General features: G+C 42.4%; 1 protein-coding gene across 2 annotated transcripts in view; it reads left to right on the forward strand.

The window, feature by feature from the left end:
* The window catches only part of LOC133970138 (disks large homolog 4-like), a 63,729-nt gene that overhangs the window by 12,598 nt on the left and 31,724 nt on the right, over positions 1–19,407 (forward strand). The window contains exon 1 of one of the 2 annotated variants that reach the window (XM_062406979.1): positions 11,098–11,203. The exons of the other annotated variant lie outside the window; for it this stretch is intronic. Within the exon in view, the coding sequence (XP_062262963.1) occupies positions 11,102–11,203 (102 nt within the window). The 5' untranslated portion in view covers positions 11,098–11,101. Of the gene's footprint in view, positions 1–11,097; positions 11,204–19,407 lie in introns of those variants that run through there. 2 annotated transcript variants of the gene reach the window in all.

Here is a 19,407-nt window from a genome sequence, read left to right on the forward strand (position 1 = left end):
GTGTGCAATTTGGTGCAGATCCAAATAAAGATCTGGATCTAGTGAATTTGAATGTGGTTTCATAAGGGGACGACTGGGCCTTGGTGGAGGTGTGCAATCTGCTAGGGGCTATTCTAGTTACAAAAGTAATTGTTGTCACAAGCCGTCAGTTTCACTGCAATAGATTTAAATTGTAAGCGGCTGTGATGAATGAGAATCATTACATTTTTTATTGACTTCATTATTGGGACACAGTGTTGTCAATAATTTCTTGGACAATTAATTATTTGTGTGGTTTTGAGTCCATCCAATTTTGGTGGACTGTTAAAAAAGTTGTTTTTGTTTAATCTTGTTTACAAAAAAAGTAACATAGATACAAACCAACAAACAAACAGACGACGTGAAAACATAACTCCTTTGACGGGGGTAAGCTAGGAAATGTAAGTAACAGTTTAAGACCGTCTCATTTCAACTAAGTCAACATGATCCTGCATAGTTTCACTAAACGGGTCATGATCAGAGTGAGAGAGATGAGCCTCATATCATTCAGATCAGGTTTGGCAAGCTAACGGCACAACTTGGATGCAAACACTCCCAACAAAATCACTGAGTCTCTCTCTTTGCTCGTCATGATGTCACAAAACTGTCGTGACAGAAAAAGTACAGTCTGGGCCATTCGTCTACTGAAGCCCAGTGATTGGCTGACACCCTGTCACCTCTCAGCGACGGGAGGGCAGAGTCCCATCAGATGTGCGTCTCCCCGCTGTGCTCCTTTATACATGGTATACATATACAGGTATTTTCCTCATGTGTCCTGATCATCCAGCAGGTATTAGATTGCCAGGACTCTCATGAGTCATTTTTCTGCAGAGGTGATTTTACACATTTGCACAGGGCTCGAAAACAACTGACCATCCCGGCTTTGACATGACACAGCATTCATCAGGGCTAATGGAGCTCACGTAAGGTCATGGATAATAATGTAGTGTGAAGGTTTGTTTATTTGTTGTTCACATTCTTTTTAAAAGGCAGATAATTACAATTAGTTACCATTTTACAGAGAAGCCGTTCATCTATTGTGTGAATTTCTGCAATGGTGATATCAGGTATTCAACCCAACATTCCCTACTAGTTAGCACACTGGGTAATTATTGTAAACTGCACATTACTATGTGCTCTTAAGTCACTGCTACCGATGCCGCCTATGAGTGTTTTTTAAATCTGTAGTGCTTCACAATGGCTTCCATGAAAACTATACCATTTAAATGGCACTTATACTGTTGAGATATTGTTCTTCCTGCCTTCTTATCCATCATCCTTCAGTAAATGTGTGAGGCTCTCAAGGTCAACAAACCCTACAATGGTCGACACCATACTGTAACCACAGACTGTACTTAAAGATGGCGGACAAGTCTCCACTTCCTCCCACTAACCAAGAATGAAGCCAAAATATCTGAGGATACGAAAGCAGCAATCTCACGCATTTTGTAGCAAAAGAGCTGTAAAGTAGCGATCAGGGGATAGGGGGGGCGGTAGCTGGGTCTCTCAGAAACATGCAATGGACCAATCGTGAGTCAGTCTCTGATGTCAATCATGACATTTCAGCCCGTTTTTATAGCATTATGTAACTAATGAAAATCAAGCCAAGAAAAAATCTTTATCTTTGACTATTTACTTTTGGTCTGTGTCCCATCCACTAACATGGAATAGGCAGGTTTTATGACCTATATTGCAGCCAGCCACCAGGTGGTGACCAAGACACTTTGGCCTCACTTTTGAGGAGCTGTCATTTTGTCCCTCTTTAGATACAGTATGGTCAGCTAATAATACACATACTACAATAATACTATTATAATACATTTATATTATTGGCCATTCAAAAACCATATTAGTTACAGAGGCATTTACTCAGTTGAGCAGATTGGTCTCTTGGTTCTTTTGTCAAAGTTGTTTTCATCCAGTTTCCAAAGTCACGCTCACAAGTACTCATCTTTTCACACTCCATGTGTAAAACTCAAGCCAACATGATTCACTTTGAGACGGCTATGGTGGGCAACTGGGCATGCATACTGCCAGTCAGCTCTACCTGTTGGCACCCAGTGGCTCTGTTTTTATCATCTTGGCTAAAAGCAGTGCCATGGCGGACCAGACTGGCATCCTGTTGTGCTCGCTATGGTGAGGAGCCAAAGCTATCAGCGGTAGCGTGAGCCTCCTTTTTTTTTGCATTTCATCAGAGGTAACTCCAGAACAAACTGTGTGAAAGTTTGAGAAAGGACACACAGCGAGATGCATGCGCCAGTTGGTCTAAACATCACAACTTTATCCACCAAATGTTTTGGCTACACATGGCTTCACAGCCGAAGCTATCTGTAATTACAGTCGAGTATTTTCAGCATAATCTAAAGCAGCAGAAAAGTTGATTGTTGTATTACTCAATGAAGTATCTGGCATTATATTCACTTGGACTATTGATCTATGGTGTAGAGGAGTGGTACTTGTGACCAGGCCAAGAAGTGGCTCTTCATGCTACACGCTCCTCAAGTATTCCTCCAACGGAAGAAACTTGAGGAGCGGGTAGCATCAAAACTTATGAGGGGCTAGCACTCATCAGTAAATAATATGTAATCAATCTTCATATTCCAGAAATCTCACTTGGGATGTGTGTTGTAAAGGCCCAAGGAACTTCAGTGTTGACTTTTGTGCCATCTGGACGCGCGATACATTATATTGATGAAGTTCGAATAAACAGGTGACCAGCACTCTAAAGCACCTTGAGATCATTAACGTAAGTGAGGGTGTTTATCAGGACAAAAGTGGCCACGTACACATCTTGTTTTAACATATGGTATGAGTGGACAGGTCTAAACACAGGGTGAGCGCACTCAGCGCACTCAGATCTGATAGCGATCCGATCACGCCAGACCACATTCATAGGGGCCCCTTGTTTACCACATTTCTTTCGGTTTGAAGGGGGGTAAGTCCTGGGCCACATATAAAGGACTGCCCACTCAGCCGACATCCTCCAACCCGCTGAAGTTTCAACATGAACTGAACCTATATCTTTTATTCTTATCTGTGCCCACATGCTGATTTGTTTGTGGCCATCACCAAAATGTCAACAATGACCACAACAGCATTGTAATGCCAGTACTTACCGCTGGCCACTGGTAATGGGATCTCTCAAGACAGATGTTAATACCGTAATACCAGATGTTAATAACGTGTGTTCACGTCAACAACTGATTCTCCAGTCCTGGGTTCACCGTACCGAGTCGAGCTTCAGGTGAACAGCTGTTGGTGCAGCAGCAGTGGAGCTGCTTCAGGGTTCTGTGGACTGAGTCTTGACTGGCTGAAGGTCAATTACTACAATCAGCTTGACTGAAAATGTAGAGATACCAACGAAGCAGGTTTCATGTCTTTACGCCATTCAGGTGGACGAAGAGATGATTCAGGCTGCTCCACAAAACATTGCAGTGGTTCTCAACACTAAGGTAAAACACAATGAGGAAAGATGTCCCTTTACATGTGGATGGTGCTTGCTTGTTGTCCTATAGTGATAGTGTTAACTCATTAAAAGGCAGTGTGTAGCCTGACTAGCATACATTGTCTCTCAGTGTCAATGTGTGGTTTAACTGTTTGAATTTAAATTCAACGATTACGCTTGAAAAACTGTTTTGTATTTCAAATCGCTCTATATCAAAAATCTGAATTTCAATTGAATGTACGTCCGTCCCGACTCAATTCATCATGCTCTACTTAACATTTTGTTTTCCATTAGGAGAGCTGCATATTTGGCAGCGGGTTTTTTTTAAACAAAAACATTGTAATTGATCAAATCTTTTGTTTACTCCAATGTACAGAACACAGTGGCGACTAGATTAAACCAATTAAAATAGAGGGGCTTTGTGAAGAGTCTGAATTTAAATGAAACTGATTTGAGTGCCGCTCATTACAATGGCGGCCTCTTGGTGAAGTGCTAGCAAGGCATGAAATAAGCCAAGCATGATACAAATGAAGACGATAGTTAATGCAAATTGAAGTATATCCAGTGCCATACAGTGAATATACAGTATATTATAGCACGTACATCAGAGCCAGTCATTGAATTAACATGACCCTAAGGTTGCAAATGATGGAGGGGAGCATGGTTTCCACATTAATTCCGATATTTAGCACAACAAAGTTTTTCCTCTGAGTCTGGATCCTTCGTTCACACGCAGACGGCATTTTAAGTCACTAAAATGCAGATTTACAAATATGTGCGCATGTCTCTGTGTAAATGTGAAACAGAGCATTTGGGAAACCATGACATGACAGCTTGAATTTTGTAAAACAGGGACTCCTAGTCAATGTTTTCCAGGGCTTTCATCACCTTCTATTGTAATGTGACGCTAAGCAGCGACTCCAATTCATCATCTTTCCACACGAACAAATAACGTTTTATTTTCGGTTTTACCACAACAACTTGGGTCGAGTGCCAGAAATGTCTCTGATGAGGAGACAAAACAGTTGACAAATAACTTTAATCAAAGATATAAGTACCAAAATTGATGGCCTACTATTGTGTTGGTTTTGAGGTTTCTACCACTAAAGAGGAATAAACTCCTTGAGTGTGCTCAAAATGTTGTTCACTTGTATCTAGAGGGATCGTTGATGCAGACTTTATCGCCACCCACTGGCCGGGCATGAGTGTGGTAGTTTTTGTGTTCCTTGAATGATATATTTTGTAATATGAAGGTCATGTGTACTATAGGACAAATATCCTTTCAATAAAGCATCAGCAGTAGAGAAAGGCCTTAATGTGTTCTCAGGCTGGTAGAACTACTTTTTTAGCTTGTGGGTGGTTCTGGTTTATAATGGGCAGATTGTGGTGCTGTTATGGAGCTTCAGCAGACAGGATGGTCATTTCTCATCCACATTTTTTCCACATCACACATTATATATAAGTCTCTGATGGAGGACAGCTGGCAGAGGGTGGTCCCGGTACACTGCGGTTGTCTTTAGTGTGGGAGGAGGCCCGGCCGAACCAGACTGTAACAGAGGACGTGAGGTGATGGCTGTGTGGAATCAGACCAGTGTAGTCGCTGTGAGACATTCTTCGCCTGTCAGACGCAGAAGATCATCCGTTAAGGCTTTCGTGATTATGGTGTAGATGTTCTCATCCCATTTGAGGGTGGTGCAGATAATTATCCCAGAGAGCTCAATTTAACCATTTAATAACTCTCCAAACATGTCTGCCGCTTCCAAAGGGAGAAAAACAAGAGAAATTCCCGGGCTAATAGACCTTTTCTCCTTTTGAAGTGTGCTGAAGTTGCACCGTGCTCACCATACTTCATGCATATATAACACATTGCTCCAGGTCATCACTGCTGGTGATGTCTCCATTCTGGCATGTTTAATTTACACAGCTGGCTGGTTCTGCTCGAGACAGAACCAGGAATATCAGATGTGAAACGTTACAGTTTGCCTGTAGAGCAAAGTCGGAGTGCTGCTGTTGCACCTGCAGCTGAACCGGGGCAAGATTTGAATCACTCTGAAATTAAGCACTGGGCAATATGGGAAAATATTTTATCACAATTGAAAATGTATCAGGATAAAAATATAAATGTCAAGATGTTATTATTTTTAGGTTTAAAGACATATTTTTGCTCCTCAGTGAAGGTTGTGGATTTTAACTCTTCTTTATCTGCGTAAATGAGAAAAGAGCAAAACCTTTTTCAAATCTTAGATAGAACATTAACAAATATGTATTAAATCCCTCACTATGCTTTCACAATACATAAGCAATATATTGATATATATATTATCATTATTATATATTATTATTGCTATTGATGAACATGATATTTCAATAACTATTAATGTTTTTAAAGGGCCCAGCCATAGAGCCACTTATAGGGAATGAGGACATATGTTTCCTTGACATTTTAAAGCGAGAACTACTTTGTTGCATTTAAGTCCTCCATATTTGACTAGTAGTGATGTCTTTTACAATAGCAATGTTGTATGATATTATTTTTCTAGAACAGAACAGGTGAAATCAGATATTCAAGCAGAGAGACACCAGATATAGCAAGTGTAGGTGTGAATACTATAATTCTCACCTTGGGTGTTTTCCTACTCAGTAGAAGTAAGAGAGTCTCACAGAGATCCCCAGTTGTGTTTGCACTTAGACTATTTCAGTGTCAGAGCAGCTGAGTGCTGGGGGGAATGAAAGGCTGAAGCCTGGGGGCTCATTGTGAGACAGATTTGTTTCCTCCCCATTGGTGACAAACCACTGTTAATTTTTAATTTGGATACTCCAATTTCTTCACACGGTGGTAGGTATGAATGGCTGCGAATAAGATCCCTTAGAATTGTTTGCTCTGTAAATTTCACTCTGCAGCAAAAGGACATGTAAACTAAAAATAAGGAAGATAATAAGGTGGAAACATCATGTAAACAATAATTGTTTAGACAAGGAGTCCAATCAGGGCAAACAAATGTTGTCATGCAGTAACATGGACTAAATATGTTCTCCTCGTCCCTTCACTAACACAAAAGAGACAAAGCTCTGGGTTATTCTCAGGAGACAACAAAGGATGTGGGAATACACTGGACTGTGGAATCAATAATGTTGCCTTCATGCAACATGAAGGCGGAAATAACCATTAAGAAATAACTGTGGTTGGACTAAAAGATGAGTTACTCATTACAAGTCAACCCCTATTGATGTTGCATTGATTGGGCCATTAAAGCAATTATCATTGTCACTCCAGTGGGGTTAGCAATTCTCCAAATATGGGCTGAACTACATTGTGCTTTACTTATATTTAAAAATAGTGTACAGTTTAGCAGATATGCATAAAAGGATCAATGTGAAATTGCATATTTCCAAAAGGGAGTTCGAACTTTATTGTATCTGTGAAGATTGTCATGTATCTGACAAACAAAAATGAGCACAAAAACTATATTATAGCTCAATCACAGTGTGGGTCCAGAGTCAGACTTGTTATTGAATAGCAACTTTCCTTTGAAAAGACATTTAAAAAAAATCCTACAAACCAAAATAGTCGTGGAGGTTGTGGAACATACAGCACATTCAAACTGCAGAAACATAAAACAATATCTATGGGTCTGGATCATAACCTTAGTGTGCATGCAGTCAAGTGTATATTGTTCAGTGTTGGACTTGTGATCAGGCTTGGATTAATTTCCCTTATCACTGACATAAAAGGTAAAGCATTAATAGTCTGTTTTTTCTCAACCTCTGACGACGATAAGAAGATTCCAAAATAACTGCCCAGCACCTAGAGATACCCAGCAGATGAGACACATCTGGCTCTACCTACGGTGTGTTAGGCTTAGTACAACATTTGGCACTCGCAGGCTCGGTAAGCTGCTGTAACAGCCTGTGGTGAATTTTGCCAGCACTATAGCAGCCTACTCTTATAGTCACTACAGTGCGTCTTCATATTCTCTCTGTGAGTTAAGAGGAAAGGAGACAAACGTTGGCATGTGTCTCGCTGGTGCCGCGTGCCGTAGTAGCGTGACGACACGTGTGTTCACACGCACATTCACCTGTGATGTGGCAGCAGCCATGTTATAGATATGGGGACCGAGCTGCTGGCAAGTGGACGATTTGTTTGGGATCTGACGCCCCCCCCATCCCCCCCTGCAGATGTTGTCATGGAAACACTCTTTTGGGTCGCTCTCTATCGTTTTCTCTCTCTCTCTATCTCTCTCTATCTCTCTCTTTCTTTCACACAATGCTGCATTAGGATGTTAATGCTTTACTCAACGTTGGAACACCACAGTTCAGATTTCCATGTGACTCCCACGCTTACATAACGGCTGTAGTGGAAGAGTGAGGCTACTTACAGCACGTGATCGTCATAGAAATGATGCTGTATCTATACTGATTTCCAGAGAGGCAGGGTTAGTCATATCCCTCTTTATGTATAACGTCTGTGAGCACCTGAGTCTGGAAATGATGCTTGAATCAAAAGACATGATTGAAGAGGTGAAGATTTTATATGCATCCTACAAGGGGGCCTTTATACGAATTACCTGTGAATACTGAGCAGCCTAAGCATACGTTGTGTGTAGAGTCAGCCTTGGCTAACATGACGTCCCTCCTGCTGCTCCTGTACATGTCAGAGATCGGTGGAGTGACAAATAAATGTGGTTTCTAAGAAATTCCTTCCCACGCTACAGCTGACAAATAGGATTTGAATGTTTTTTTTTTTTTTTTCCATTTGCATTGTGGCCAGTTACTGATTGGATATTTTACACCATCACTACTCATTGAGCAAGCTCAATAACTTGCTTTCACACTGGAGTTTGATGTAAGTGGCACGCTGAGAAAATGTGCGGACCACCTTTGTGTGTTTTTTCGAAGAGCTGGCCCTTTGTGAGTCTGTGCGCAGTCGGTGCCAGAGTCCCATTTTAAAATCAATTCAGTGCTGCAATTCAGGGCATTCAGGAGTTCTCTTTTGTAGAAAGCAACATCCACGCATACATATTGTGGGTTTGAAAAAAATGAGTCTACCTCTCAAACGTTATGTGATCAGAGATGAGTGTCAAAGTATAAAGTTAAACCTACAGCGTGGAGAAACGTCATATATCTGGAGTGCTGAGAAAACACTGTGCTATGCCCACGCACTGAAATACACACACCGGTTTGCTCAGCTGCCCTTATAAGGACTTGGCATCTGCTTCTATTCAGAACTAACCAAAACCTCATCCCTATTCTTAACCATCACCAATTCCCACCTAACCTTAACCATGCTGGTGGTAGTGACATCATGCCTCATTAGTGGGGTCATTGGTGGGGTGGCTGTGGCTCAGGAGGTCGAGAGGGGTCGTCCACTAACCGGAGGTCTGGCAGTTTGATCCCTGTCTCTCCCATTCCCTGTGCCGAAGTGCTATCAGGCAAGACACAGAACCCGGTGTGCCAGCAGTGTGTAGGTGATGTGTGATATGTGAGAAAATACTGCATATATACACAGTATGAATGTGTGTGAAGAGGTAACCAAATCCAAAATGATTCTAACACACACACACACACAAAACTGAGTGTTCTCCAGCTGAATATGAAGAATAGTCACAATGTTGTACTGGAAGTCATATTAGTGTACAGACTACTTCCCCCTGTGCTGAGACTCATGACCTCCCCCTCTGACAAACCTGCTGACGTCTTAAGCTCGTTGCAGATTTCCCAGGCTATCCCCAACTCCCTGAGAGGGTGATATGGTTGGAAAAAACTCATCAGCTGCACACTGGGCTATTTGGAGCGGTGTCCGTGTTCGATTTAACGCTGACGTCACCCGGGAGAGTTGAGCCCGGCGCCGCAGTCGGTCCTGAGATGAATGCACAATATTTAAATCTGGCCTACCTGGTTCTCTCACTCCACCCTGTGGGCTCAAGACGTCAGCACAATCACACACAGGAGTGGAGAGTCTCCAAACTCACATCAAAACTAAGTGAGATATTCTACTTGTGAAAGACATTAAGTCTTTTATATGATAAAAAGATTATAATTTTATGACACCAAAGAAAAAAGGAAGATGCCCATTATTGGTATCGGTGATTACCTGGAGCTCTTAAAATACCTTTTATTTCTACAATTTTAATTTCGGTTTTTTAATATAAAGCCAAACTCATCAGCTAGTCCTGCTCAGCTTTGAGCAGCCACCTGAAATCTATATCAGCTCTGTAAGTGAAACAACTTACAATTTTTCCAATGAACACAAGTCTGTTCCTTATAAATGTTGTCACAGCATCAATTGATCCAGAAACATTTCAAGGCAGAATTTGACATGTGTACTTTCAGAGAGACACATTAACTTTCACGTTCTGTCCTAATTTAAACATTTGGCGATTTCCTAAATATTTTTGAGCAACAACTGTGCTGCCTTTACTTTTAAATGATTGATAACCGCTTTTCAACAATTGTGCACACATGTAACATGCACATCAGAAATCAGAATAAATCTGCTGGTGTTAATGGATTCAGCCTTCATGTCTAGGGCAAAGGTCCAATTTGGTTATTTTACCTGCAGTATTTTTTATAAAGGAGCTCAAGCACTGACAAAAACCTGGGACGAGGCTGTTGGTAAATGACGCCCGGTTCTAGCTCAATGACACATGTCCTCCTGCCGTACCGCCCACCTCTCCTCTTTCCCCTCATGTTTCTCCTCGCATCCCAACCGAAAGCAGATGGCCGCCCACATCGAGTCTGGTTCGGCTTGAGGTTACAAAGGAAGGAAGGAAACCCTAAAAAGAAGGTTTTGACCTTACTATGCAAAGTACCTTAGGATAATGTATGTTGTGATTTGGGACTACACATATAACATTTTACCCAATTGAATTAAGACAATTTGTGTCCTTCGGGGGCGGGGGGGGGGCGACTGTGCACTAACACTTCAGCACCTTGGACAGCTGCTGTGGTGTGTTGTATTTTTTCCTTTCTTTATCTACTGCTCCAACAGGGGGCGCAGTGATCACACTACAATGTGCTCACTGCTTATCTTTCACTGTAACGTGGTTGTAAACCAGGGACTGTTTGATGTGGCATCATAAATATTTCCCAGTTATCACTTCTTTGAGGACATGCTTTTTTTTAAGTTTCCCCCGTACTTTAATATCACTTCAAGCCTCGTGGGATTAATGACCAAGTGGTGCTATCGCTCTCTGCACAGCTTTGTATATAATTATTTATGTACACACACACACGGGGAGAGAGAGAGGGGTGTGTGAGGGAGAGAGAGAGAGAGAGAGAGAGAGGGTGTGTGGGTGGGGGGGGGGGGGGGGGGGGGGCGCTATAGAATATTGTGAATGATGCTGCCGGTGTTATAGCTTTGCAAAACATGACAGTGTATAGCGCCACAAGCGGAACAGACATGAGGGATCGGAAGTAGTTCGCCTCCCGGAGCCGGGCACCGCGACACGGTCACATTTCCACCGGGCTCCATCCCTCCGCCCCCCCCCCCCCACTCTCCGCGGATCTCCTCCGTCCATGCGTCTCTCTCTCCGCGAGTGGCGGCGGAGCGTCGAGCTGCGGCGGATCTGTGCCGTCTTCTGTTGAGGAAGAAGAGGAGGAGGAGGCGGAGGAGGAAGAGGAGGGTGAGCCTCTGGACTGATGTCTCTGGCTGTCAGGAACCTGAAGTGTCTGTCGCCGGTCATGTGCCAGTGTAAGGTCATCTGCAGCAACCGGACCCTGTCGCTCATGTTCGGGTGCAAGGTAAGCAAGCCTCCGGGGGCGCACGGTGCCACGCACGGCGGCCGCGGTGTTTGCAGCAGAAGCAGCAGTGCCTTCCTCTCTTTCTCTGTCTCTCTCCTCTCTTTTCTTCTACATGCACAATCTGTACTGTTGAGTTCGTGCAGACGTGTAACGAGATTAAAATCAAAGCGAGGCGCGTGTTTGTAAATGCGGAGTTTGGCCGTTTGTGCCACAGCTGACATCGCGTCGCCTCCTGTGGCTGATTCGAAGCGCGCGTTTTCCCTTTTTACACAACCACCAATTAGCACAGGGATCACACTCTGCACCTTTGGCTTACTCTCTGCTCCATATGCTCTCAGGCACCTGCTTATTCTCACAATACCTTTACATCACCTCCTGGTTTGCCCCCACCCCCACCCCCACCCCCATGCTTATATGGCTGATTTCCATATAGCAGGCTTGGCAGGCTGTGGTTGTTTTTGATGACTGGGCTTCTTCACCATATGTGTCGATGGTGGTGATAATTGATGAATGAAACATCGATCACCATCAGATGTCCTCCACTCCCTCTCCGTGGGTCATGTCACGTCGGAGCTAAACATATGGTTCACGTTCTTGCTTTGTATCAAAGGAAAAGCAAACATATGTGACCTTGGGAAATTTACTTTATTGCTCAGGGCCAATTGCATATCATTCATCATCAGGCAGGCCGTGCTGCAATGGAGGCTGAATCTCAGCTGGAAATCAGGTAGCGGGGGCAGTGTCGCTGCTGCCGCGGCCTCCAGATGAATCGCACCTTATAGCCGTGTGTTTACAGCACGGATTTGGACTTTGCATCTCGGTGTCAAGTTGAAAATGTGCGAACCAAAAGAAGCACGATCGTTCATTCACTCGGTGAACTGTCCATCGCCTCCCAGCTCCTCGCTCCCTGCCTCCCTCCCTCCCAGCTTCAGGTGTTTCCAGTATGGCAGCCAGCTCAGAGTTCCCTCACACATGGCACTCTAGTCTGTTACTTTCACCAAGCCAAATACGCTCGCTCCAGGATTTGAGGCGACTCTTCGCCAAAATTAATGTGTACAAGTTTTCAGAGCTGAGAATCATTTGGTCTACGACTTATTTGGTTTGTGTTCCATCTGTTACAATTCCTGGATTTCATCAATTACGAATCAGTAAATATGAAATAGGCGGATATCCTTGTTGTATTTCATTCATCGTGATGTCATTTATATATTTTGTACATTTCCTCTGCTAAGATGAGGCCAATTTCTATATTTGAAAGTTACTGCTGTTAAATTAGAGCGGGTGTTTGCTTTCTGGTTTTATAAAAACGGTGGTCCTGCTGTGCTGAGTTTTACTAGCTCATATAATCCCCATGTGTCCCCACACCACACTCCTGGCTCACATCCTCTTCCTCCGTATCTCCATCGGAGACAACACGTCTTCCTCGTGGAAAAGTAAATCAAACTCAACTCCCACAGACTGAAATTGCTGCAGTCATCGTGATCAAACATTCATTTTGGTGATGAAAGCAGATTTCAAACTGGGATTAACGGCTCAATTAAGAGGAATTGTGCTTGATAGTGTAATGCTGATCAGGACTGATCTGGCTTATAATAAAAAGGGGTTCCGCCCATTTATGGCAAACACTTTTTGAGTATCAAATAATGCTGTATTCTCGGCCTCTAGCGTGCCAGAGTTAATTCTGTCCTTTGAAACATGCTAATCACCTGAAAGATTCAAGATTACCTTCTGCATTGTTCTGCAATTCCCAAATACCTTGTTGGTTCACATATGTCCTGCAGGTTGAAACAGCTTGTGCTCAGTCTGTTGCAGTCTCATGGTGACGAGTTTTTTTTTCAGCCAGATCTTTCAGGAGGCTGTATAATGCAGGGATGTGATTTGTTTTTTACTGTTCCTCTGTATCCTGCACCCATTTCCTGGTTTTGCTGCTTGGTTTAATTCCCTGCTTTCTCCAGCAGTCCTGTAAGATGGCTACACACAATAGCTACTCATTTTCAAGGTTATTTGTTTGAATAACCTTTGTCCTGAAACAAAGCCCGGCACGGAGCCTCTCACTCATCTTAAGCTCAAGATCTTAATTAAAAGACTATTTTTGTGGCCGGAAGCCTTCAGCTGTTCTTTAATGTGCTCTTTCATGCCTAATGCTCATTGATGGCCTCACGACGTTTAACCAAGAAGCGCCGCCTCGCCGAAGTTTGAAGGTTTGCATTTCAGCACGGCGCTCATATTGAAGGGCACGCAATGTAACGTGTCTAAAGGATTGTGTTTAAAACGGAGCATTAATGCAATGAATGATTCACGACTCAGGGATCAGCGTGCCGTCATCTCAATATCAGGATCGATGATCAGCTCACTCTGAGCATCGATTCTCAGTCGTCTTTACTGGAAAAATACCACGCTGTCACTCATTACCAGCCATACAATCAAATGATTTAGAGGAATGATGGAGAAGATATCAGAGGGCAGTATTAAATCAGAGGTGTGTCTTTCCTTCGTGACATAAGCAGTTTGTATTCCTGTAGGTGAGGCAGTGGTTTTACGTTTCGGATCCTTACTGTAACTTTTTGTACGGCTTTACAGCATTTCCTTCCTATGGATTTGACCCATGTCATCCTGCTGTTTGTGGCTTCTTCCTTTATGAAGAGCAGTGAACTCTGACTGGGAGTTCAGAGAACTGCAGCAGCAACAATGTGCAGAGTTCAGGTACAAGATTGAACCATCATCACTACCGTGCTTACTTGCTCTTCCCAGCTTAGCTGTTATCCTGTCCGGCAGCTGGTGTTGTGTGAGCGACAAATGTGTTACTGCAGGAGGACGTATAGCACAACGCTACAACAATGTAAATGAATGGCCCTCGTCCGTCTACAATAAACATGGAGTCCAGCAGACTCACAAGATGGCAGCTTTGGAGTGGGTCATCCATTAACCACAGGGTTGATGGTTCAATCCCAGGCTCCACCGGTATATATAGCAAAGTGTCCCTTGGCAAGACAAAATTGTGGCTTCTCCAACAGAGTGGGAATGATGTGTAATGGAAGTGTGTAGGAATATTTGAATGTGACTTGACGAGTGGTTGTTAAAGCTTGGGTTGGTAATTCTGGAAAACCTAGCAGCAGCAGGGTCCACTTTCCAAAAAGGCAACGGATACATCCCACCCCCTCATTGGCCCGCTCATTGTCTCTCCGGCTGTAAACCTCTTTTTTCCTCCTTCTGTAAGACAAGTTTATTTGTTGACAGATGACAGAGTTTCCACACTGCGAGAGTCCCGATGGCTTGCTTGAAAGAACTCAAACATTCACCCTTGTCAACGTTCTTTTATAAATTTCAATCTGCATATAATCACAAGACAGATGGTGCATTAACCTGGAGTTGAGCACATCAATGGTGAAGAACTGGTAACTAACAAACTAACAGAGGCCTTCGATATGAATTCACCCTGATTAGAAACAGTACAGACAAGGACATAACACGTATATATCTTTTTTTAAACTCTCTCTCTCTCTAAGCATCTGGCAGAGATATGCATCAATGACCTCTAAAATTACATTCAGTCTCAGTGCGATGAACAAACGGAATCCAAGTAACTCGCCCTTCAGTTCATGAGCATTCATAGAAAGCAAAACACAAACTGCATTTCTCTTTTTATTGATAAACAAATAAAACTACAGCCAGAATCATGATGATACTTCTTTTCCACAGTTAAAACTGATGTTACTAGATCATGAGTGTCTTGTCACATGAATTTGGATTTGAGGAGTGAGCTATTTGAGATAAACCTCTGATTCCTCCTTTACTGTGTGAATAAAACCAATAAGAAACAAGTGCATTTTTTAAGACATTGGCCAACAGCATTGCTGCAGACCTGTGTTTAAAGGCAAATCTCACAGGATGACAAGAAATAACCACTACTGCTATAATTGCACGTGTTTGTTTCTCGTGTAGAGCCATTTACCAGTCTTTCAGTGCTGTGTGTTAAAATGGCCTCCAGTGCAACATACATAAAAACGCATGTACTCAGCATAAAAATGGACCGTGCATGCTTGTGTGGGTGTAGGGGGAGGGGAAGAAATAATCAAGACCACTGGAGCATGTGTGTGAGACCTGTGAGGAGAAGTGAGGGGAATAATTTGCACCTCGACTGTAAACTCCAATATAAAAAAGCTTTGAATAAAACAATGTATGTTATGTTTAGGGGCCAGTTTTACAAAGTTTGAGTCCATTATTTTGCATCATCAGGATTAAGTGGTTATGATCTAGTATGATGTAATGGAGACTTATCCAGGCAATCGTCCGATTCCCTGAAACATCTTCTGAATATTGTTCCCATTTTGTCTTAGAAACAAGTGCGAGTTTCCTGTGAACACAGGAAACACCCCCACCGCACACAACCAGCAGCAGTAGGACAACAGCCAAGCTACACCCACTATACACCACAATTTACTGTATCTATGACTCTTGTCTGATTATTACATTCCAGGATGATACATTTGTGTGGGTTTTTTATCAATGATGATTCATGCCACAGAAATGATATTCAGGATCTCATCAATTTGACTTGGATCAACATAAATTAGCAAGTGAATTAATCAGGCTGAAGACTGAATGTTGCACTTCTACAACAGTACTGAGCATTTAATTACGAGGAGAGAAAAAACGTGTGTTAAAAAAAATGTATGACAGATGGTGACAGAAGCTCAAGAGCACTTCAGGGACTTTAGTTTGTATTATTAGAGAATGTCTTGGACGGTAATGGGCTTTAAAACATGTTTTCAAATGTTGAATCAAAGTTTTAACAGGAGAACTTGAGAACCTTGATGATCAATCACAAATACACACCTTTATAAAAGGGGTGGAGACGTTTTCCATTGCTTTCCTTAGAGCTTGATTTATGATATATTAATACATGTATTATGAATGACTAAATATACTCCCAGGTAGAAGCTTTGTATTTCACTGTTAACTTTCAGCATTACAATGAGATTAGAGGGACTACACCCAGCAGCAGACTTAAATTAGGGTGAAAGAGGGGGAATCTAGAGCGTCTCCATGGGGGGATAAGAAGCTTGTCTTTGTTGTAGCCCCACTTTTTGATTTGACTGGATGCTTTGTTACATTAAAATCCTGCCTGGTGCAGCTTTAAGCATTCTGCCCCATGGTAAGTGTAAAGCTCTGCTGATTCTGCTGCGGTTGTTGCTGTTGTTGCAGCATAGCTACAGGGTACTAACACTTGTGTTGAAAATCTTTGGAGGATAGACTTAAAGTGAGCACCGGCAGGAGATGAGTGAATTTCCTGTCTTCTGAGGCTCACAAAAACATATGCACGAAGAAAAACAGTCGGACTGTTGGGTCCTTTTTTGATAATGCAAATGAGATTAGAGTTGTGTTTGGGGTTTGGCATGTGAGGAGAAACTTAAGAGTGAAAATCAACAAAGAGGGCAACAAGGGCTGCATACTGATGGACTGTGGTGGTGATGATGGAGTTCAGATGACCATCAGAGAGCCTAACCTTCACGCTGCTCTGTCAAAGTGACGATGAGGGATGATGCTGTGCGGCTGATGCGACGCGGTGCCTTGCATTGGCCTTGAAAGTAGTTGGGTGTGAACGTTTGCTCCAATAACATCCAGCAGGTATTCTGGCCTACATACAGTATGTGGAGGGAGGTAAACTCATGTTGACAGCATTACTGATGGATGAACGAGAGCCAGAATCAACGGGTGAATACAAGAGATACACTGTAAAATATGTTTTCATACCAAAAGAAGTTTTTCTATTTATTTTTGTAAAAGGCAAGTGGCATCGAGTTGTGGATTTGAAAAGTAGAAAATAGAATAGCCCTTAGTAGAGCACATTTCTCTGCCAACGTTTCTGTTACATTTTAAACATCTATTTATTTTGCATCAATTTTTCTGATTTAGTTAAATTCAAGCACATTTACCTACCTCATCACTGCCATGCACGGTCCTGCATTCAACTAAACTAAGCATGTAATTCCTTCTTATGACGCTGTGAAGTGACACGCAGATTTACTGTATCACTCTGTATCCTCTTGAGATCATCTAAGCAGGATGTGTTCAAATTAATCCAAACATTAAAAAAATGAAGGATTCATTATCATTTAAGAATAATGCAAATAGATGAACTTGCCAGAGCTTAAATTTTGTAGAGATGCTGCAGGGAGCTTTGATTTACACCGGAAGAGCTGCTGGTGGTTCGTGTCACAGCCTGCACATCGAGTGCATTCGGAGTCTAAGTATCTCTGAAATGATTTGCCTGAGAGGTGAGATTAGATTTCATTCCATTACCTAACTCACAGCAATTTAAGGCTCAACGTTGGTCCTTGAATTACAAACAGAGATGATGGTAGATAGGGTTGGACATTCGCTTTACGTTAAGTTGAACCATTGAATGAGCAGCTTCTTTAGCCAATGTGGAAGTATTATAACAGTACAGGTGGGCCAGCAAATAATCTCTTTCCAACTGAGTTATTCCTAACAGATGTACTGGTGGCCTTCCATGGAGATACAATGATACCTTAACCCCTGTTAGAGGTGTTAGTGGGTTTAGTTTGTACATTACAAGCAGTTTTTAATTGTTATAGTCTTTTAACCCTCCTGCTTCAGGAAAACTAAACAGACATGATTCCATTCCAGTTCCAGTTTTTCCTTTATGTATCCAGGCCTGTGTTAATGTAACTGTGGGCATGAGGGTGCAGACAACATATCAAAACATAAGAGAAGAAATTCATATATAATATTTAAATCAGTCTCCTGTTGCACTTTAAGATAAAACATCTTTAAGTTTTAGAGGAGACATTGATACTTCTGTGGCCTTTAAATCCATTTTTGTAAAACTATTGGGTTTCATCAAACCTAACGGACTTAGATTTAAGTGTATGGTAATTGTTTGGTGCTTATTTGAATGAAATCCTACAGGAAGTAAATGGGGGTCATTATTCATCAGAGAGTTGCTTGCAATCGTTCAGGCTGAACCACAGAGAAGACATAACACCAATATTAATTGCATACCTGTGGTGCAACATTCCTTTGTATCACAGCAACTATAGTTTTCTAGATGTTCTCCGGACACTAGGGCTGATGTTAAAATGTTTTTTAAGTTTTATTTGGATCTGCCCCACTCGTGAATTTCAGTCCCCTCTACATGCCAGATTTTTTTTAATTTAAGATCCCTGAATATACGTTCAACAAAAATGTTAGAAAATGTACTAAACATTTTGGAAAGAAAAAAATAAAACTTGGATTCACACCCTGATCCAGATCCAAATCAAAATGTAATGGGTTCTTCCCTGACTCATACCACATGTTCATTAAGTTTTGTGATAATCTGTTCATTAGTTTTTGCTTAAACCTGCCAAGAAACAGCAAACAAACAACCACTTGCAGGTAAAAACAGAACCGGCTTGGCGGGAGTCGCAGACACTGCACTACCAAAGGCCTGTAGCCAAGACCAGACAGTATATCACGATGAGTGAATTAGTGTGAAATTGTGCAGCGTATGAACCCTGTGTTCAAATTTATTGACAGAGAAAAAATATAACCCCTGTTCTACTTGTCGTCCCGCCGCCTCGCAAATCACAAGCTCAGTTTATAGTTGATGCGGATGGCCACACACGAGGGTGGAGTGTGAGCCCGGCTGTCAGTGAAAGTGAGGAGATGCAGTTTCATTTAAACGCTGGGATAATGGTGCACATTTTCCAAGGGTCTCTCCTTGAAGGCATTCGTCCTCTTACACTCGGATGTAACAGAAATAGTTTTCAAGAAACGGAGAGAGAGCTGGAGAGCCAAGTAGCATCTGGCCAATCATAACGTTAAGTGTGTGTGAATGTCCAGTCGTCAGTCGGACACAAATGGTTGTAGACTCCACCCAAAGTGTTATTTGGATGCTCGGATAGCTTGGCTCTCTACTATGGCCAGATTTCCCTTCTCCTTCAGGCTCGAGTGTTCAGAAGAGCAATAAACGACATTGATTTCCAACATGATCTTATATGACCTAGTTTTGATGATAACAGTATAACCCGGCCCTCAGACTCCCCTTATATGCCGGCGTATAGGTGTTTGGGGGAAGGGGGATTATGAAGCTATACCCGACCATCCATCTGACAAGCACACTGGCCCCTGAAGGCATCTTGGGCAGAAGTTCTCCGGGTTGATTGTTGCAGGACTCAGAGCTGCCTGTTCGCATAGTG

This window comes from Platichthys flesus, chromosome 15 (genome assembly GCF_949316205.1).
Source record: "Platichthys flesus chromosome 15, fPlaFle2.1, whole genome shotgun sequence".
NCBI classification, from domain to species: Eukaryota; Metazoa; Chordata; class Actinopteri; order Pleuronectiformes; family Pleuronectidae; genus Platichthys; species Platichthys flesus.